This window comes from Artemia franciscana, chromosome 2, assembly GCF_032884065.1.
Source record: "Artemia franciscana chromosome 2, ASM3288406v1, whole genome shotgun sequence".
NCBI lineage: Eukaryota > Metazoa > Arthropoda > Branchiopoda > Anostraca > Artemiidae > Artemia > Artemia franciscana.
In genome coordinates this window covers 24768077-24791151 of record NC_088864.1, presented here as the reverse complement: position 1 = coordinate 24791151, position 23075 = coordinate 24768077, and the positions used below count along the sequence as shown (strand labels likewise).

At 34.9% G+C, this 23075-nt stretch overlaps 1 protein-coding gene across 1 annotated transcript in view; it reads right to left on the bottom strand.

Annotated features, from left to right (window-relative positions):
* LOC136039212 (soluble guanylate cyclase 88E-like) overlaps positions 1 to 23075 on the bottom strand; it is a 244514-nt gene that overhangs the window by 62596 nt on the left and 158843 nt on the right. The window contains exon 9 of the mRNA XM_065722741.1: positions 13233 to 13437. Coding sequence (XP_065578813.1) covers positions 13233 to 13437 — 205 coding nt within the window. The remainder of the gene's footprint in view (positions 1 to 13232; positions 13438 to 23075) is intronic.

The window sequence follows — 23075 nt, the reverse complement described above, 5'->3', positions numbered from 1 at the left end:
TTTTTCAGTTTTTTCCTTTTTTTTAGTTTTTTTTTATTTTTTATTTTTTTTAGTTTTTTACCTTTTTTTAGTTTTTTTAGTTTTTTAGGTTTTTTACTTTTTTTATTAGTTTTTAGTTTTTTTTTGTAGTTTTTGCCTTTTTTAGTTTTTTCAGTTTTTTTTTTAGTTTTTTATTGGTTTTTACCTTTATAGTTTTTTTAGTTTTTTAGCTTTTTTAGTTTTTTTAGTTTTTTTAGTTTTTTTAGTTTTTTAGCTTTTTTACTTTTTTTATTAGTTTTTAGTTTTTTTGTAGTTTTATCCTTTTTTTAGTTTTTTCAGTTTTTTTTTTAGTTTTTTATTGGTTTTTACCTTTATTTTAGCTTATTTTTCAGTTTTTTCCTTTTTTTTAGTTTTTTTTAGTTTTTAGTTTTTTAGTTTTTTACCTTTTTTTAGTTTTTTTAGTTTTTTTAGTTTTTTAGCTTTTTTATTTTTTTTATTAGTTTTTAGTTTTTTGTAGTTTTTGCCTTTTTTTTAGTTTTTTTTTGTTTTTTAGCTTTTTTATTAGTTTTTAGTTTTTTTTGTAGTTTTTGCCTTTTTTTAGTTTGACAACTTATTTTTATATATATAGATAGTTTTTTTTTTTACTTATGTCCTGGTCGTCATTTATACTCCCTGTGTCCCGGTGCTTTGTTGATTGCTAATCGAACATTCCTTTTGTCCTGGTCACTTTCTCTTTGAGTGTCGTCATTTATTAGTTTTTTCCTTTTTTTCTTTTTAGTTTTTTATTGGTTTTTACCTTTATTTTAGCTTATTTTTCAGTTTTTTCCTTTTTTTAGTTTTTTTTTATTTTTTATTTTTTTTTAGTTTTTTACCTTTTTTTAGTTTTTTTTGTTTTTTTAGTTTTTTAGCTTTTTTACTTTTTTTATTAGTTTTTATTTTTTTTTTGTAGTTTTTGCCTTTTTTTAGTTTTTTCAGTTTTTTTTTTAGTTTTTTATTGGTTTTTACCTTTATAGTTTTTTTAGTTTTTTAGCTTTTTTATTTTTTTTATTAGTTTTTAGTTTTTTTTGTAGTTTTTGCCTTTTTTTAGTTTTTTCAGTTTTGACGTCACCTGATCCAGTTTTTTCAGGTGACCTCACCTGACACATCCATCCATCCATCCACAGACAACTTATTTTTATATATATAGATTATTTTTATATATATAGATATATATTTATGTTGGGGGGGGCTTGGGCCCCCCAAGCCCCCCCCCGCGCGTAAGTCGTTACGCGCCATTGTAGTTGTGTCCCTGTGTCCCACCTGTGAATATAGATAGATTTATATATGTGTTTCAAACTACGTAAAAATTTCGAACATTCAACATTCTTGGCTTTCCCACTACTGGGAGCTTTCCGTTTCCAATTGCCAGCAATTGATCTGAAAATGTTTGACCAGAGTCATCGTTTTGCAATCGGACACGCATATTTGTAGTTAATTTTAATATTTTTACGTGTGCCCATAAATTAGAATTTTTCAGGCAAGCATTCATTTCGTCTGCAGGAGTTGAACTACGTAAAAATTGCGAATATATAACATTCTTGGCTTTCCCATTGTCTGTGCATATACAAAGCCGTATGTGCTAATAATGACGTCATATGCAAACGCTCTTTTTACAAACAAACAAACATGCATACACACAACTCGTTTTTATATAGATAGATAGATAGATAGATACAATACAAATTAACTGCGTAAAACTTGCGAATATACAACATTCTTCGCTGTCCAATTGTCGGTGCATATAAATAGATTGTCAGGTTTAACGACCCTCGAACATGCAACGTACAATTGTCCATGGGAAAAACAATCAGTATTAAGATCTATACCACATTTTTCTAATGATTGACCTTGAGCTTTGTTAATGGTGATTGCAAATGCTAATCGAATTGGGAATTGCAATCTTTTAAATTGAAAAGGCAGATCCGTTGGAATCATGGGAATGCGAGGAATAAGAACAGCCTCACCCTCAAAAGGCCCTGTCAAGATTGTGGCCTCTATTAGGTTTTCCATTGTTTTTTTTTACGGCAAGTCGCGTGCCATTGCAAAGCTTTGGTGGGTTGATATTTCTTAAAAGTATTATTGGTACGCCTATTTTTAGTTGTAGCACGTGTGGTGGAAACCGTGAAAGATCTATGGAATTTAAAAATTCAGATAGATAATTAACCGCTTCATTTGGTTCCAAAACTGTGTCGACTGACTTGCAAAGGACTGCCTGGTCTCAAATCTTGGTCAAAACAATATTGTTGATTTCGTGGACGTCTATATTTTTGGGTGCGAGAATCGCTCTTTTACTTAGCCATTTTTTATTTTTATAATTTTTTAGAATATTCGGAAATACTTTTTCAATCAATTCATTTTTGGACGTCACTAAATTACAGAAATCAGCAGGTAGTTGTATACGTCCTGAAATTGAGTCTACTGGGAGCTTTCCGTTTCCAATTGCCAGCAATTGATCTGAAAATGTTTGACCAGAGTCATCGTTTTGCAATCGGACACGCATATTTGTAGTTAATTTTAATATTTTTACGTGTGCCCATAAATTAGAATTTTTCAGGCAAGCATTCATTTCGTCTGCAGGAGTTGATCTAGGTATTATAGGTAATGTTTGCCTGAAATCTCCCGCAAGCAATATTAATGTGCCGCCAAAGGGTTTCGACTTCCCTCTCAAATCTTTCAAGCATTGATCCAGAGCCTCGAGCGATTTTTCGTGTGCCATTGTGCACTCATCCCAAATAATAAGTTTGCATTGCTGCAATACTTTACCCATCCCAGATGATTTGGAAATATTGCACGTGGGAGTTTCTGTAGAATGCAAATTCAGAGGCAATTTCAAAGCGGAATGAGCAGTTCTTCCACCAGGCAGCAATGTTGCGGCTATTCCGGACGACGCAATTGCCAACGCTATATCAATTTTTGATCGAATTGATGCCAGAATCAGTTTTATCACAAACGTTTTACCAGTACCTCCTGGCGCATCTAAAAAGAAAATTGCTTCAACGTTGTTATCGACACAATGCATTATCGTATCATAAATGTCTTTTTGTTCCGACGTTAACTTGGAAATGTTATTTTGTACATACGACAATAGATCACTCGTATTGTAACTTTGTTCACGATCCAATTCTACACATGTCGAAACAGCAGCGATACGGTTAGGTGAAGGCATTCCCAAATCCTGAAGAGGTTTGTTTGCCATACGTACGCACAAATCTTCTATAATAACTAAAGCGTAGTTATAAATTTTTGATGTAAAATCAAAAGTCATATCTGACGTCTCTAACTGTTTCGATGGAGTATATCTTCGGATATTTTTGACTTATATTTTTCCCATAGCTCTGTAGGAGCTGATGGAGAGCAAGTTGTTAAAATGATGCCAAACAATGCACGAATTTGACTTAGGGTTGACGTTCGCACGTGTCATTGATGCAGTTATCCCAGTGTTGGTCTTTCTCCAATAAATTCAGAGCTTGGCACGCACTACGGTAAGTGTCATGTATAGTACCGTTTACAGTTCTCAAATACTCAAAGGATGTTGGACCGGGTACATTCACCAAAAGCAGGCGTAGAAAGAAGCATTCATGTTGATTGGGGTGAACGGTGTAGAGTCCTTCCTATCGTGGTATCTTTGAAGATGGTAGGTTGGCCGTCGACTGACTTACCCTGTTTTCGACGTTCAAATACTTTATTTTTAGTATTCCACGTGTAATACGAAGGCACTTCAGTATACAGCAGTTTTTTTGCAAAAGAATCATTTTTGCAAAGCGAAAAAAAAGCTGTTAATTTTGTATCCGGTGTATTCAGTGCTCTTTGTTGCACGTTGGTTTCCGAGAAATAAACACGTTGACCATTCTGTAAATGTACCGCTAAGTGAACAACAGCTGGACTACGTTCATGTATCGGAAATGAAAGAATTCGCCAAACAGCTTCATTACTGCTTATGTATTTTCCAGCCTGATATTGTAAGATTTCATCGAAATCTTTGATTTCGGGCTGCTGTAGTTTTTACCTTTTTTAGTTTTTTTCTTCTTTTGTATTAATGCTAAAGCCAAGGTTCAAACCTGGAGCCTCTCGGACCTAGAACCTGAAACATAACGCTTTACCAACTCCGCTACTTCGGCTTGAATACATTCGTTTTGAGCAGCTTCCTCGGGTGTTGCCATTGTAGGTTCTTCAGTCATTTTACAATTAGAAATTTCTCTTTCAACGGTCTTCTTACAATTAAAAATTTGTCTTTGAACGATATTCTTAAATACCTGTGTCCTGGTCGTCATTTATATTCCCTGTGTCCCGGTCGTCATTTGTGTCCCGGTATCCCAGTCTGTAATTTCTCTTTGAGTGTCCCGGTCGTTATTTATATTCCCTCTGTCCCGGTCGTCATTTGTGTCCCGGTCTGTAATTTCTCTTTGAGTGTTTTTTCTTTTTAGTATTTTTTAGTTTTTTACATTTTTTCTTTTTTCAGTTTTCTTTTTCTTGTTAATTTTTCAGCTTCACTATGAAATACATATCGCCGAACCTTTATTTTTTTTAACTAAAATCTGGTAGGCATTGATGACCTTATCCAAGTCAAAATCCCAAACCCAATCATCATCGCTATCATTTTCAGTTTTGATATGTTTTGACTCTCGCTGTCCAGGTGGATCTTCATCTAACTGCGCGGTTTTGCGTTCTTTAGCCTCAAGCCTGTTTCCTTGCTGTTCTTTTGATTCCTCGGCACGCTTTCTTTTCTGACTTTCTCTATCAGCAGCAAGTTTTTTGGCATAGACTCTTTGAGCATCTTCATCGGCTTTTGCCATTGTAAGTTCATCAGTCATTTTAAACTTAAACATTAATAGATTTCTACGTGAACATATATGTCTTAAATATCTTTAATGACGTCACCGTCATAGCAAAAATGACGACAACTAACTTCATGAAGTCAGTCGACACAGAAACATGACGTCACCTGACAGACAGACACACAGACAGACAACTTATTTATATATATATATATATATATATATATATATATATATATATATATATATATATATATATATATATATATATATATATATATATATATATATATATATATATATATATATATATATATACTAGCTGTTGGGGTGGTTCTTCGGGCCACCCCAAAACCTAGTTGGTGGGGGCGCTTCGCCTACCCCCCAAGCCCCCCCCCCACGCACGTAAGTAGTTACGTGCCATTTTAGTTACGCGCCATTGTGGTTGTGTCCCTGTGTCCCACCTGTGAATATATATATATATATATATATATATATATATATATATATATATATATATATATATATATATATATATATATATATATATATATATATATATATATATATATATATATATATATAAATATATATATGTTTTTAACTACTTAAAACTTGCGAATATACGACATTCTTCGCTGTCCCATTGTCTGTACATATAAATAGATTGTCAGGTTTACCGACTCTTGAACAGGCAACATATAATTGTCCATGGGAAAAACAATCCGTATTCAGATCTATACCTCATTATTCTAATGTTTGCCCTTGAGCTTTGTTAATGGTGGTTGCTAATCAAACATTCCCTGTGTCCCCATCGTCATTTATATATCCCCCTGTGCCCCCCGGAGTTCCCGTTGTAGTTGTGTCCCTGTGTCTCAGTCGCCATTTATAGTCGACAAACATGACGTCAGTCAACAAAAAAACATGACGTCAGTTTACACACACGTCCCAGTCGTCATTTGTTTCGCGGTGTCCCAGTCTGTAATTTCTCTTTGAGTGTCCCGGTCGTCATTTATATTCCCTGTGTCCCGGTCTGTATATACATTCGTTTTTGAATTGGTATATGAGGAAATAAATTTTTTTGATTTTTTCCTTTTTTTCTTTTTAGTTTTTTTTTTTGCTTTTTACCTATTTTTTAGCTTTTATTAATTCTAAAGCCAAGGTTTGAACCTGGAACCTTTCGGAACTAGAACCTGGAACATAACCCTTTACCAACTCAGCTACTTCGGCTTGAATACATTTACTTTTTTAAGTTTTTTTTATTTTTATTTTTATTTTTTTTAGTTACCGCCACCCCCCAGGCCCCCCCGGGCGTAAGTCGTTGCGTCCATGGGAAAAACAGTTCGTATTCAGATCTATACCTCTTTATTCTAATGATTGCCCATGAACTTTGTTGATGGTGATTGCTAATCAAACATTCCCTGTGTCCCCATCGTCATTTATATATACCCCTGTGCCCCCCGTCGTCCCCGTTGTAGTTGTGTCCCTGTGTCCCAGTCGTCATTTATAGTCGACAAACATGACGTCAGTCGACACCAGGGTCCCGCATTACCAAGCTAAGGTCAAACCCGCTAGGCCAACACAGGTAGTTATATAACTGAGCTACTTCGGCTTGAATACATTCGTTTTTGAATTGGTATGTGATGAAATAATTCAGACGTCATATGCGGACAGTGACGTCACTCGACAGACAAACAACTTATTTTTATATATAAACTAGCTGTTGGGGTGGCGGTTCGCGCCACCCCCCCAGCCCCCCCGGGCGTAAGTCGTTGCGTCCATGGGAAAAACAGTTCGTATTCAGATCTATACCTCTTTATTCTAATGATTGCCCATGAACTTTGTTGATGGTGATTGCTAATCAAACATTCCCTGTGTCCCCATCGTCATTTATATATACCCCTGTGCCCCTCCGTCGTCCCCGTTGTAGTTGTGTCCCTGTGTCCCAGTCGTCATTTATAGTCAACAAACATGACGTCAGTCGACACACAAACATGACGTCAGTCGACACACACGTCCCAGTCGTCATTTGTGTCCCGGTGTCCCAGTCTGTAATTTCTCTTTGAGTGTCCCGGTCGTCATTTATATTCCCTTTTTTTTAATTTTTAGTTTTTTAGTTTTCTTTTTCTCCTTTATTTTTCAGTTTTTTTCCTTTTTTTAGTTTTTTTCTTTTTCAGTTTTTAGTTTTTTTATTAGTTACGCCGGCCCTGTAGTGCATTCCTGTAGCATGGTTCGATCTCTGGGTCCCGTATTACCACGCTAAGGTCAACCCCACTGCGCCAACACAGGTAGTTATATAACTGAGCTACTTCGGCTTGAATACATTCGTTTTTGAATTTGTATGTGATGAAATAATTCAGATTCAATAATGAAATAATTCAGACGTCATATGCAGACAGTGACGTCACACGACACACAGACACACAGACAACTTATTTTTATATAGATAGATGTCTCGGTGTCCCGGTCGTCATTTGTGTCCCGATGTCTCGGTCTGTAATTTCGTCAGTCGACAAATATGACGTCAGTCAACACACAAACATGACGTCACTCGACACACAGACAACTTATTTTTAAGTTGTCTTAAAAATAAATATATATATATATATATATATATATATATATATATATATATATATATATATATATATATATATATATATATATATATATATATATATATATATATATATATTATATATATATATATATATATATATATATATGTATATATATGTATATATATATATATATATATATATATATATATATATATATATATATATATATATATATATATATATTATATATATGTATATATATATATATATATATATATATATATATATATATATATATATATATATATATATATATATATATATATATATATGTATATATATATATATATATATATATATATATATATATATATATATATATATATATATATATATATATATATATATATATATATATATATATATATATATATATATGTTTTTAACTACCTAAAACTTGCGAATATACAACATTCTTTTCTGTCCCATTGTTTGTGCATATAAATAGATTGTCAGGTTTACTGACACTTGAACAGCCAACATATAATTGTCCATGGGAAAAACAATCCGTATTCAGATCTATACTTCATTAATCTAATGATTGCCCTTGAGCTTTGTTGATGATGATTGCTAATCGAACATTCCCTCTGTCCCGGTCGTCATTTATATATATACCCCCTGTGCCCTCGGCGTCCTCGTTGTAGTTGTGCCCCTGTTTCCCGGTCAAAATGTATATTACCTGTGTCCCGGTCGTTATTTGTGGCCCTGTGTCCCAGTCTGTAATTTCTCTCTGAGTGTCCCGGTCGTCATTTATATTCCCTGTGTCCTGGTATCCCGGTCGTCATTTGTATCCCGGTGTCCCGGTCTGTAATTTGGTCAGTCGACAAATATGACGTCAGTCGACAAACAACTTCATGACGGCATAATGCTCAATCCTTATAATGACGTCAGTCGACAAAAATGACGTCAGTCGACACACAAACATGACATTAGTCAACACACAAATAAACAACTTATTTTTATATAGATAGAAATAGATAGATTTAGATTGTTGTCTTCAATATACTTCAGAATAAGAATAATAAGAATCCGTCTTATATTCTTTCTATATGCATTACATTGACTTTTGCTGCAAAGCATGACTGTTCTTCCGACTTGAATTTGCTTAATGATATAACTTATCGCGAACATCTTGTCGAAAATCCTGAAACATTTTGCATTTTCTACTGCAGCATTAGCCATTCTAGGTTTCATTTCGCTAATTCTAGCCTCTTTAATATTCAATAGAGTATAAGCATCCATTAACAAAGAATAATATCCTATATGTTGACACACTAATCTTTCTTCAATACTGAAGCAAAGTCAAAGATTGCATCACCCTCGATTCCAATTACGCAACAGACATCGCTTAGAAAACATTCCCTGTGACGTAATATACTGGTGTACTATACACGGGCGTTATTTTGTCAGATCCAGATGTGCGTAATCACGTCTTGAGGGGCTAGTAGCTCTAGTAGTTTGCCCCCTATGATTTCCCTTAGACAATTAGAGGCATCACTACTGATGTCAGGAGACTCATCCTCTCCTCTATTTCAATTTGAAGTTAATCTTGGTACCAAATTTAGAGCATTTGACCATATTAAAATCCTTTTGATATTTCGGAAATCAATAGATCTCTTCAAAAAGAGATCTGTTGACCTCCATACTATACTTTGTGCGTGGTTATGCAATATTGAGCAACAACTAGTAATAGAGCATATAAGATATGATAATTAAGCTGATTCTAAAAACATCATCCTAGTATAAGGTTGAGTATCTTGATTTGTAATTATTCAATGGAAATCAACATATACGGGAATGCTAAAACAACTATCTAAAAATAAGACAAATATTTTTTTCACCGAAGGATGAAAAAAACGTATGCGTGAAAACGTTCACGCGTACATTTTTTTTCTACCAAGTGTTATCGCACCAAACCAGTAATACTGAATCATTGAAAGGATATTCATTTTACTCACATTTTAAAGATCTAGTGCCGTTTTAAGCAAAGAGAGTGATTACTTTTAGGAATATGCCAAATTCTAGCATTCTGCCGCATAAAGAAATAATATTAGAATGAACAGGACCGAAACATTATCAAGAAAATATTCTGAGGACTTCTAAAAAAACATTTATATACCATCCCTGTCTCATAGGCCTACTGGCGTAGAGTATACCGCTTGTCCCTAAGCGGACAAGTAATCCATGAAAAAATCTTATCGTTAACTGTTTATCCACTAAAGCTAACGGCCATGAGTCTCAGTTCTGGCCTCTCTTGTGCCTTTAGAATAATATTGATTAGTGCCCCCTTCCTGTCTTCAAAAATTTTCAGACCAAATTTTACAAATATTAGTTTATTCAAATTTGGATTTTCTTGCCTAAGCCTCTGCAAAATTATTAACCCTCTCGTTCCAATTAATTACTTCTAATTCTTTGCGTTCTGTGCACATTATGCTAAATCATGCAGTCGCTTCCTAGGCCATAGTCTACCAGACTACGGTCAATAGTCGATCTTACCTATCTTTAATTGACGTAAGGGTTGACCTCCCAGCAATGAAGAAGTAACGACGGCTGTGAAAAAGCTGAAAGATGAACGTGCATCTGTAGTCAATGGGATGATGGCAGAGATGCTGAACACATCTCTTTGATTCTGCATAACCGTTTTGACTGCTCTCTGATCACTAATCATCCGGAATAATGAAAAATTCCCGAAAGACGGGACCAGGAGCATGCTGGTATAACTTTTTAGGAAAGCCAAACACTGATCAAAGCAACTGGGGGGACATCAACATAAATTCTGTGCCTAATAAAACACTAGCCAAAATCATATTACAAAGCATAAGAAAAGACCTAGAATCACGCCTCAGGGAAGATCAACAGATCTCTAACGTGGTAGGTCTTGCTCTGATCTTATTTTTATTCTTAGACTAACGGCTGGACAGTCCAGTAAATGGGAGAAAAACACAATACAAATGCTCTTAACTTATTTTGGAAAGGCATTCGATTCTCTTGATCGAAAGAACTTTTGGAAATTTGAATTATCACAGAGCACCTGATAAAGTCAAAATGACAATCGCACTCTATGAAGATAGTGAATGTTCTGTTTACAAGAAATTTTGTGATACATGTTTCTTCCAGATAATGTCTGGTGTCAAAAAGTGATTTGCCCTATCCCATTTCTGTTTGTTATTGTCATTGACTACATTACAAGGGAGTTTTTGGCCCAGGAGGGAAAATTTGCTACCGATACATCTCTGACCTGGACTTCGCTGACGACTTTGTTCTTCTCAAAGAAGCAAAACAGCACTTACAGCTGCTGCTCGATGCCATAGATGAAAAGGTCGAAATGTTGGGCTCACTGTGAATGTCAGTAGGATAAAGAACATGGCTATATCTGAGTCTCTGCTGACAATGGAATTCAAAGATAAACCTATTGAAAAGTTCAATGAATTTAAGTACCTGGATTAATTGAATTGATATAATGGTGAAATATCCAACGAAATCAAGAGGGGTATCGGACAAGCTACATCGACTTTTAATAAGTTGAAATCCATCAGGTGCAGTACAAAATATTCTACGCACTCGAAGCTCAACTTCGTGAATAGCAAGGGGGTGCCCATTCTCCTTTATGCAAATTAAAACTGGAAACTAAACGTCAAAGTGGAATAACACGTAAAAGTCTTCGAAAACATGTGCCTTAGAAGAAAACCAAACCAATCGTGGCATTAAAAGGTCGTTAACATGGAAATCCACCGTTGAACCAGTGGATCTTTAGTCACTGACCTTTTGAAACCTATAAGATAAACACATTTGTGCTACATCCTTCGTGTGCAAGAGGATCAGCTCCCATGCACATTTTATGAGTGGTGTTCTGAAGGAAGGTGCAAAGAGGTCCACCAATACACAGCTTGCGTTGGCAGTATGAACAGGATCTGAGTAGAGGGAGATGTCTCCTCAACCACAGTGGGAGGACATCACGGCTGCAGCTCTGTGACGTCTGGCAAGGCTTCGGTGACACACTATTCGCCATTCCTGGCTCCGAAGGATTTAAGGTCTAAGGTAAAGAACAGCTTATTACTAGCCACCGATACTGCAGTCGCTAATAATATTTGATTGGCATTCCTTACTTTCTCAAAGACCTCTTCATTTCCATATTACACAATTAATTCTAAAACATCAATAGGTATTTTTATCTGGATGAATATAGGATAAAACGTATAGTACGGGTGATGAGGCTCCAAAATCTCACAATTTCTTGTAGTGGCGATAAAATATTTTAGATTTTTTTTAACCCAAAAGCAAGTACGCTAAATAATCTTTTTTTATCGAAGCATTAATCTGCAAAAGTTAAATTTGGATGTAAAGAACAGAGTTCAATGGGATGCGGATCTTTTCACATTTAGGCTGACTCTTTACAGAAAAAGAGCAAAAAATAGGTTTGTATAAATAACAGCAAAGGGCAACACTAAAGCTCAAAAGAAAAAAGGAAGTTATTCCGTATGTGAAGGAGTCCACCTTCTCCTCAAAAGACCGTTCATTGTGCCAAATCTATAATTTTTCGATTTGGCAACTGCAACTGGCAACTGGTATGAAATAAACGGTAATTTCAAAATTTCTCAAGAGCGGAAAAGTATTCTGGTACATATTTGCTTTAAACAACAAAAAACTTAGTTCTTTTAAAAGGCAAAACATTTAAAATTGTCCGTTACTTACATGAGTTGCACTCATAGCCACTTTTGAATTGAGAATTTTTGGGAATTTTGGCGAAAAGAGAAAGGTCGAGGAGAATAGCCCCGGTCCTGTACGGGATAATTTTTGCGTTGCCCTTAGAAAGAAAAGTGCATTCTTGTTAATTTCTAGTGGTAAATGACCCAATTACACAGTTTATAAGGCATTTTCAGTTCGAGGATTTAGACCTTGCAATAGTCTATACGCTGTATGCTGTAAAACTTCTGTATGTTTTAGAAATTGTTGAAAGACGACTGTCTATATATATGAGAACTGTCCTGCAGGAGTTGGGCTCTACTTTCTTGAGCCTGAAATTTCTAGCTATCCACTTCCTAGAATTCAAATATGTAATAAACGCGAGAAAGATGTTATGAAAATATAACAAAGACTTGTTATATTTTCATAACATCTTTTGAAAATATAAAATACAACTTGGATGAAGGAGAAACAAGACTATGGGAGGAGTCCATCAAATGGTGAATTTATCAAGTTGGTGTCACTCTTAAGAGTCGGAGTCTTGATTTATCCTTTAATGGAAACAAGATTTTACTTAGAGATTCGAAGCAAGGATATTTGGTTCAATTGGTATTATAGAATCTTGCTTGGTATCTGCGTGAATCAATAATTTCGCAATTAGCAGTTCAAAGCCACAATAACAAAAAGGAAATTCTAAGAGAAACTAGTTTACGTTTCTTGTTATTCTTTAAGGGAAAATGTTGATTCAAGCAAATGGATTGTACAGAGTTTGTATAAAGCTAATTAAAACATATGGGGAAATTAAACTTCATTTCTTATTGAGGTAAATAGTTCAGTTTTTAGAAGAAGCTAATAAAATTTATGCTGAGCTTTACCTGATAAGCTACTTCAGAACTAGAAACTTTTTCAGAAACTACTTCAGAACTAGTTTCTAGAGCTAGAAACTAGAAACTAGAGAACTAGAAACTTCTTATTTGCTACCTTTTCCATCTTACGATTCTCTCTTTAACATTTTATGCACCTTCCGTATTCTTGAAGGCGAAATACACAGAAAAAACAGCCTTTCTTGGATTTGTTGATGCCATTCTTCAAAACTTTGTCCCAACTTTTAGATTAATCTTTAAATTGATCTAACCTGACAGGTATCAACTGGATTTGCTCCGTGCCTCAACGTATCAGCAACCTGCTTAGGAATCATTTGGTATAAAAGCTCGTCAGTTTTTCTCATTTCATCGTCCAGTTTTTTCATGGATTCTTCAAGTTTTTTTGATTTCAATAGCTCTTGATCTAGTAGCAATTTCAGTTCAACTGACTGTTGAGTTCCGGCCATCATTAGGTCTCTGAAAATTCATAAGTGTTTATAGCGTTGCTATGATCCTGCTTTCCTCCTGCTATGGCACTGTTGCTTTAAACAGCTGTGAATTATCTGACCCAGGTGAAAAGAAAAAAAATGCTACACGCACAAAGACTTAAGAATGGTAGAATGGTTCAAACCGCTATTAACAACAGCCTCTTGGATGGATTAGACGTTTTCTTTATATTTAGTTTAGAAAACACTTAAAAATATCCGCCAAGGAAAATTTGAATTTTGCCTTAGACGGTTTCTTTTAATACAGTGCAGCCTAAATTTGGATAAGTTTTAGTTGCTTTTAGTACATTTAAAGTGGTACTAATATTGTGTTCTAGCTAATGCTCGTATTCTTTATGCCACAACTGGGCGTTTACATGGTAGGGGATGAAGTTCCAGTCCTACTGTATGCTCTATCCTACAAAATATCAAAATATACACTTTACACTAGTTCTTATTTATGTCCCATCGAAACTTTGTCCCTCACATTCTGAGACAATTTTCATAATGTCTACGTTACTATATATCAATGTTAGAAACAGAAAATTGGAAAATCGGTTGATTATCACTTTTTGGCAGTAATGTTAGTGACCAAACCTAGTTGTCTTAGGAGCGCCAGATGCCAAATTGGAGTCCGAATGCTAATCAGATCTTTGATATCATTGTCATCCTGGTTCCAAACCTCTTAAACTAAGCAGGATAAATTATTTATTACATAAGCAAATGTTTCAGATAATCTTGGACCCTTTAGTAGCTGTAGGCTCCTACACCTCCCATCGATAGGTACATATCAATTCTGGGTTACCCTTTTTTTAAATATATTCAATATGGGCACACTGAGTTATTGGGGATGCCAACTAGGAATGATGGATTTTGTGGCTTGACGCGTAAGTAAGGAACGACGCGGTCCAATAGCAATAGAAACAAAAAAAAAACGGAAATTTGATACCAATAGGTATATAAAATGAATCGACTTATTATGCTGATTACAAATATGCAAGTATAGTAAAGTTTAGTGTTATCCAGCAAAGGCTACGAGCCTGAGAAAATTTGCCCGATTTTCGAAAAAAGGGGATACACCCCCTAAAAGTCAAAACATCTTAATGAAAATCACACACCATTGGATTCATCATCTCAGAGATTCCTACCGTTCAGGTTTAAAGCTCCTATCTGAAAAAATGTGGAATTTTGTATTTTTTGCCAAAAGAAAGATCATGGATTGGTGTTTATTTGTTTGTGTCTTTTTTGCGTTTTGTTTTTACGAGGGATGATCGTACGTATCTGCCCAGTGGTCCAAGAATATCGGAAGAGGTCCCATTCAAACGGAATTAAACTTCCAGTGGCCTTTTTAAGTAACCAAAAAGATTGGAGAGTAAATAGGTTCCCTATCACGCCCCTTTTTCACTAAAATCCTTTGATTAAAATTTTGAGACAGCAATTTTGCTCAGCATAGTTGAAAGGCTCTAAAACTACGCCTTTGGAGATAACGTAACCCCCAACAGTCCCTGGGGAAAGTTAAGTTAAACAAATTGCAAACTGTTTACTTGAAGTATTTGCACATTGTTTACTTGAAGGATTTGTTATTGTGAAGTGTGTATAGATTTTTTTTTGTGGGGGAGGGGAATTTTCTGCTGAGGATACTTTCCGCGGGGAGAATTTTCCATCGGGACGGAAGTTTGTAGGGGGTGAACTTTTCAGGGGAAATTTATCTCGGGGGAAATTTGCTAGAATTGCTATACGAAATTCTTTTTATACATCTTGCTTTTCTTTGCTGATTCAATTTTACGCGTAGAGATGATAAGGGTAATTGTTCGGGGTAAATTTTCGACGGGATTGAATTATCTAGAAAGTATCTCCATGAGGAGGGCTTTTTTTCATGGACGGGGAGCCAGATTTCCAGGCATCATTCCAAAAAGATCAGAAATTAAATTTTAAAAAAGCCTTTTTTTAACTAAAATTAAGGAGCGACATTAAAATTGAAAACGAACAGAAATTATTAAGTACTAGCTGTTGGGGCGCTTCGTGCCCCCCAAGCCCCCCCGCGCGCGTAAGTCGTTACGCGCCATATTAGTTACGCGCCATTGTAGTTGTGTCCCTGTGTCCCATCTGTGAATAGAGATAGATATAAATATATGTTTTTAACTACGTAAAACATGCGAATATACAACATTCTTCGCTGTCCCATTGTCTGTGCATATAAATAGATTGTCAGGTTTACTGACTCTTGAACATGCAACATATAATTGTCCATGGGAAAAACAATCCGTATTCAGATCTATACCTCATTATTCTAATGATGTGTCCCTGTGTCCTGGTCGTCATTTATATTCCCTGTGTCCCGGTCGTCATTTGTGTCCCGGTGTCCCAGTTTGTAGTTTCTCTTTGAGTGTCCCGGTCGTCATTTATATTCCCTGTGTCCCGGTCGTCATTTGTGTCCCGGTCTGTAATTTCTATTCGAACAATTCCTGTGTCCCGGTCGTCATTTATATATCCTGCCTGTGCCCCCGGCGTCCCCGTTGTAGTTGTGTCCCTGTGTCCCGGTCGTCATTTATATTCCCTGTGTCCCGGTCGTGATTTGTGTCTGGGTGTCCCAGTGTGTAATTTCTCTTTGAGGTTCCCGGTCGTCACTTATATTCCCTCTGTCTCGGTCGTCATTTGTGTCCCCGTCTGTAATTTCTCTTTGAGTGTTTTTTTTTTAGTTTTTGTTTAGTTTTTTACCTTTTTTCTTTTTTCAGTTTTCTTTTTCTTCTTTATTTTTCAGCGTCAGTATGAAGTACATATCGACGAACCTTTGTTTTTTTAACTTAAATCTGGTAGGCATTGATGACCTTATCCAAGTCAAAATCCCAAACCCAATAGGTTCTTCAGTCATTTTACAATTAAACATTTTTCCGTGAACAAATGTCTTAAATACCGTTAATGACGTCACCGTCAAAGCAAAAATGACGACAACTAATTTCATGACGTCAGCCGACACAGAAACATGACGTCACCTGATCCACAGACAGACAGACAGACAACTTATTTTTATATATATAGATAGATATGAGGGTTATTGACCCCTCCTCAACACCTCGCTCTTTACGCTAAAGTTTGAACTTCATTCCGATCTTAAAGATCAAAGGATTAAAGATCAAAGATCAGGAGTCGATCTTAAAGATCGACTCCTGAGAGACAAGGGTTGTTTAATTAGAAACAATAAGAAACTTTTTTAAAATTACTATAAAAAACTTTAGTGTGTAGATCAGGGTATTGAGGAGGGGGCAACACCCCTCATATACGTAATAATTTCTATTACTTTTATGTTTTAATGCTGCTCCTTACTTTCAGTCGAAAAAACTTCTTTTTTTTTATCTTCATTCCAAACATGTCTTGTTACTCGCTTAGACTTGAAGGTAGTGTTAAAACTGACTAAAAGTCGAAATTAGACAGTCCGGGTGGAGGAGAACCCTTTGAAATTCTACTGACGTGTAGATATTCAAAGGATTTTCTTACCCCTTCCCAGCAAGCCCTCACTCGGGCTATATAGATACCCTTTAAATATAGCGTCGTAGTTTTAATAGAAATTTTGATTTAGGCAGAAATAAATAGGTTTCAAATTAAATTCTTTGTAGATATAAGATACATGCCTGTTGCAAAAAAAGAAACCTAATATTGGGGAGCTTAAACTCATTAAATGTTGAATAATCATAAGCTTAGCTTGATTCTTCTTCTTTTTTAAATACATATCTTGTTTATTTCTTTTTCAATTTATTCAGTAACAAATACACTTCTTATGTAACTAATCCAACATAAAAGAGAAGAATGTAATATGTAAATAGATACAAAACAATTTCATTAAATGTGCAGGAATTGTATGCTTCATCGATGGTCTCTAGCCATGGCAACAAGCGTAATTTGGCCTTCTCATGTGTCAGCTTGTTATGAAAATAATACCAAAGGCATTAAAAGAATTGCGGAAGACTTCAAGCATACAAAATGATGGATATGCTAGTTTTAAGTAATTTTTCTATGTCCATATTCTGCATATGGACTGATGTACTTTAGATGTTTGTCATTTAGTAAAAGAAAATATTGCTAGTTACAAAGGGCCCACAGAAACTGCATATTCATAAGCAGCCTTTCTTGTAGAAACATGGCTTAATCAGGGTTGCCAACTTTTTGGTCCGTGAATGTGTTCCCTGGGTACACAAAAAATTTTCAGTTTCATCTAAAACGTGTCCATCTTAATCTCAAAAATTAGTGTTTACTTTTACAAGATGTATTGTTGACCAACAGATGCTTTGTAAAACTCTTTCAATGCGGCCAGTTAGCATCAAATATAATAAAAATTAAAAAAAAATCCACAAAAACATTTAAACCAAATGACTTATTGTGAAGGTACGAAACTCGTATAAACGCCTGAAAACCTCACTTTGGATAAAATCCTTTAGTTACGAAATCTCTGGCAAAACCTGGAAGCTAAAAAAAAAAGAATACCGAGGAAAAGCACTTCTTTGGCGAAATGTGACATTTTTTTATATCAAAATATATAAGCAGCCGGGAAATGTTTCATTTATGTCATAATTTTCTAAAATGTGTCACTTTTTTGCCCTTTTATGTCATTGTGTCCCAGCATATGGCAGTGTATTTGGTTTGGAACGGGGGTCACTGGCGCAACTGTTTAAGCACAGCCAGAGTCGACCAAACTCTAAATGGGTACCTAAATGTCCTTTTCTCAAAGCCTCGCTCTTTGCGCTAAGGTTTTTATTATTTCAAAAAGTAGAGTTGTGACAAAGAGTCAAACTTTAGCGTAAAGAGAGAGGTGTTGAGGAGGGGTCTGTATACTTTCCAATAACAACTGCCACATGTAAACAACAGGAAAACTTCATAACTTACAGGCCTCTCCTTATGGACTGTGGGGGGTCATTATACAGTAAAGGACATAGCTATTTGATCTTTCAACTATACTGAACAAAATGACTATCTCAAAATTTTCATAAGACAATTTGGGGGAAATGGGTGTGAGAAGAGTCCCAGTTGCCCTCAAAAATTTTTGGTCACTTAAAAATTGACACTAGAACCTTTAATTTCAGTTCGAATGTACCCACTCCCAATCTTCTTGGACCATTATTTCAATACATTTACCCTTGAAAAAAAAAACCAAATAAACACGCATCCGTGATCTGTCTTCTGGCAAAAATAGCCAAATACTACATTATTGCAGATAAAAGCTTGAAACCTCTTCAGTAGGGTTCTCTGGTACTTTGAATATGATGGCGTGATTTTCACTTACATTCCTTGAATTTTAGGGGGCATTTTTCCCCTATTTCAAAAATCAGGCAAATTTGTCATGCTCATAACTTTCGGTGGGAAACACTAACCTTTATGAATCTTATATATTTGGTATCAGCATAACAAGCTGATTCTATTGATATTAACGTTCTGTTTTATAAAGTTTTGGTTACTATTGAGTTGCTCCTTACCTACTATTCGTTACACCACGCTCCTTATACCACAAAGTGTTTGATAAATTTTATTTTCATTATGTATTCAAAAAGAATGAGCTTTACGTATTCAAAAAAGGAAATAATATTTTACCGAATAAATATTGAAAACAAAGCGTAATCGATAAACTTCCCACGATGGAGGGAGGAGGAATAAAAGGGTCACGAGTACTGATACCATATTTTCATGATTACCCCTACCAAGACTACAATGACAATGTAACTACTATCCTTAGAATCAATTACGGTTATTTTAACCTATTAATCAACACAACTACTATTAATATTAATACACATTTTGGTAATTAATGAGCAAACAGGAGCTTAGAAATAATGTCTACAACAAAAAGTAAATAGCCAATTTTGAAATTCAAAATTAATTAATAGAGCCTACTATAAATGATGAAACTAAACCTAAAACGAGCAACAACACAACGAACAACGAAGTCAAACTTAAAAGAACAGGTAAAAACACAATTAATCGGGATGTTATTACCCCCCCCCCCCAAGTCTCCAAAAGGCTAGTGTTCTTTGTTTTATTGAAAACTAAACCGATTACTTGAACTGAAAGTTGTATCCCACTAATTGATTTTCCAAACATTTGAATGAAAAAACAATTTAAAGGAGGAAAACAGAGATATAATTTATGTCAGACGAGGCAATCGGTCATTACCAATATACTAATGTTAAAACAAGTTTTAAAAGTATTTTGATTTGATTCTTTTACACTGCAATTGAAAAAACACCATCGAAAATAATTTCCATCCGTTTTAGGATCGAATTTATTTTTACTATAATACCTGCCTGCTTAGGTTTTACTTTCAAACAGTTCGTGGTAACGAACTGTAAGTAAGAAGCGACCCAGCTAAATAGTAACTGAAACTCTAAAAAAAACGAAATTTATATCAAAATAATCAGCTTACTGTGCTGATATCAAATATATAAGTTTCAAAAAGTTTAGTTTAGCCTATTAAAGGCTTCAAGCCCGAGAAAATTTGCCTGATTTTCAAAAAACGGAGAAACATCCCCTGAAAGTCATAGAATCTTAACAAAAATCACATCGTAAAATTCAGTGTATCAGAAAACCCTACTGTAGAAGTTTCAAGCTCCTATCTGCAAAAATGTGGAATTTTGTTGTCTTTTTGGCAGAAGAAAGATAACGGATGCGTGTTTATTTATTTTTTTTTTTTATTTATTTCCAAGGGGTGATTGTATCGACCCAGTGGTTTTATACTGTCGTGAGATGGCTCATTTGAACGTAAATTAAAGGTTCTAGTGCCCTTTCTAACTGACCGAAAATATTGGAGGGTAACTAGGCCCCCTCCACGCTCATTTTGCTCCAAGATTGTGCGATCAAAATTTTGAGATAGCCATTTTGTTCATCATAGTTGAAAGACGCATTAACTATGCCTTTGAAAATGACCTGACCATTCCACAGCCCCAGGAGAAAGGTCTTTAAGTTATAAAATTAGCCCATTGCTTACGCGTGGTATTTGTTATTGGGAAGTATGTATACATTTCCGGGTGGGGGGACAAATTTTCTGCTTGGGGTTTTTCCAGGGGTGAATTTTTCATGGGGAGGGAAGTTTCCATGTGCTGAACTTGTCAGGGGAAATTATACATCCAAAAAATTTGCCAGAATTCCTATAGGAAATTTTTCTTATATGTCTTGCTTTCTCTTTTTTGTCTCAATTTTATGCTTGGAGTTGTTAAGGGTAATTTTCCAGAGTAAATTTTCCCCGAATTTAATTGTCTAGAGGATATTTCCATGGGGAGGGGGATTTCACTGTGGAGGCGAGACCAGATTCCTGGCATTATTTAAAATGCTAGGAAATCTGAGCAGATTTCTTAAGTGAGGTTTTTCAAGTGAAATAAGGAGCAAGATTAAAACTTAAAACGAACAGAAATTTCTACGCTCACGAAGGGGAACGTGCTCTCCTCAAAACTTGGCTTTTTATGCTAAAATATGAATTGTGTCCCAATTTTTTTAAGAACGACACCTGAAACACAAGGATCATTAGAACACTAAGAAGTATTTTTAAGTATTCAAAAATTTTAGCGTAAAGAGCGATGGGTTGAGGAGGGAGTAATCCCTTTCATATACGTAATAATGTATATTTTTTTATTTTTAATGCTGCTCCTTACTTTCAGTTGAAAAAACTTGTTTTTTTTATTTGATCTCATTTAGAGAAGTCTCCATTTCATAGTTTCGAAGCTTGAGTTTGAATATATTGTTTATTTCCATCATAGTAGTATCTATGTGTTCAATGCTTGACACTTAAATAGTTTGATGATACCTTTCATTGCTTAATTAGACAAAGCCCTATAGTACAATTAACTGTAAAAAAAATTACTATAGGGAGCTTATTTTAATTCTTGGCGGGTCTAGAACAACTTTATATCATAGTTATCATTGCCATACAATTATTAGGAGTTCACACAGCTTAGAACTATGTTGTGAATTTTTGAAAAGGAACGATAACTACTAGATTGATTTGGCCTTTTTTATTATTGCCTTTTGGTCTTAACAATTTGGCCTTACATTTCGATATTTTTTCTATTAAATTTTTTCATGCTTGTATGAATTTAGCATGGGGGCCAAAAATTTCATTCATTTAAGGCATAACGGCTCATATGGGTGATTCTAAACTTTTCGTAGTATACCAAAATTATACATAAGAATTTTGCAGAATAAACATTTAGGCTGAGTCCACGAAGAAAATATTGGTTGTAGATTAGCTCAGTCTTCGATTTCGCAAGTAAAACAAATCATCTATAACAATGAATTATAGCCAAAAACACGTATAAAACTTGAGATTCAAACTGAGATTCAAAGATTGTTCGTATTAATTTAAGAATAAAACCAAGTTCTTCTGATGAAATTAAAGAGTGAAGTTGAAACTTAAAAAGAACAAAGATTTCTGCCTCATTGTTCATGTAATATAACTTTGAAAAAACTGTTTCAAATATTCCTATATTTCTAGAACTTTGAAAAAACTGAACTTCGATCTTTTTAATAAAAAAAAAAAAAAAAAAAAAAAAAGTACAAATATGTTGAATTAAAATCAATTGCATTAAATGATGGTTGACTGTAGAAAAAGCTAAGACAGACAGTCCGATTCGTTGAGAGGCAATTATACCATAAGCGCCTTTTAGGATTATAAAAAAATGTTATTTCATTTGTTGATAGACAAGTATATCTACCATCCGTACAGACGTCATTCATAGGGCAGATCTAAGGTAGATTTAAAATCAAGAATTAAATTAAGTGCATCAAGCCATGGCTAATTGTAGAAAAAACCAAGACAGACAGTGCGAGTGAGTGAGAGGCAAATCTATCATAAGCACTTTTTAAATTTGTATAAAAATGTTGTCATTTGACTTGTTGATAGATAAGTCTGCCTATAATCCGTACATACGTCATTCCATGTTGCAAAATCTTAAAATCCAGCAGATAATGAAAGAATAATTAATAAGCCTCTCAATAGTTTCTACTGAACATGAAATCAAGAAGCTGTGGGCATCAAGCCATGGCTAATCGTAGAAAAAGCCAAGACAGATAGTCTGAGTGAGTGAGAGACAAATCTATCAAACACTTTTTAAAATTGTATAAAAAAGGTGTCATTTGATTTGTTGACAGATAAGTCTACCTATAATCCGAATATACGTAATTCCATGTTGCAAAATCCTTAAATACAGCAGGAAATGAAAGACTAATTCATAGAGCTCTCAATAGTTTTCTACTGGCCATGAAATCAATAAATCTTAGAATGCGGTTTCAATCCTTAAAAAAAAGCTAACCGAAATAGTTTTTAGTAAATTATTACTTTTTTTTAATTCTGCAAAAATAAGTAATATATTGTAAGTGGTATCCCTTTTTAAGACTTTATGAGAGCCCTATCCCTCCTTTTTAGCGAGAGCTCTATCCTTAGATTCCGTAACATCCAGCAGGTACACGTTGTAGGGAAACTAAGAGACGCAGGTGTTCGTCAAAGGGAATGTTTTTTTCAATGATTGTTATGCAAAAAAAAACTCAAGGTGTAGGGAGACACCTTCAGGGGCTTTCTGGACCCCATGACTTCCCTTTAAAAACCTTTCGGGGCCTTCTTTAAACCAGGATTTCCTTTGAAAACCATCACGGGGC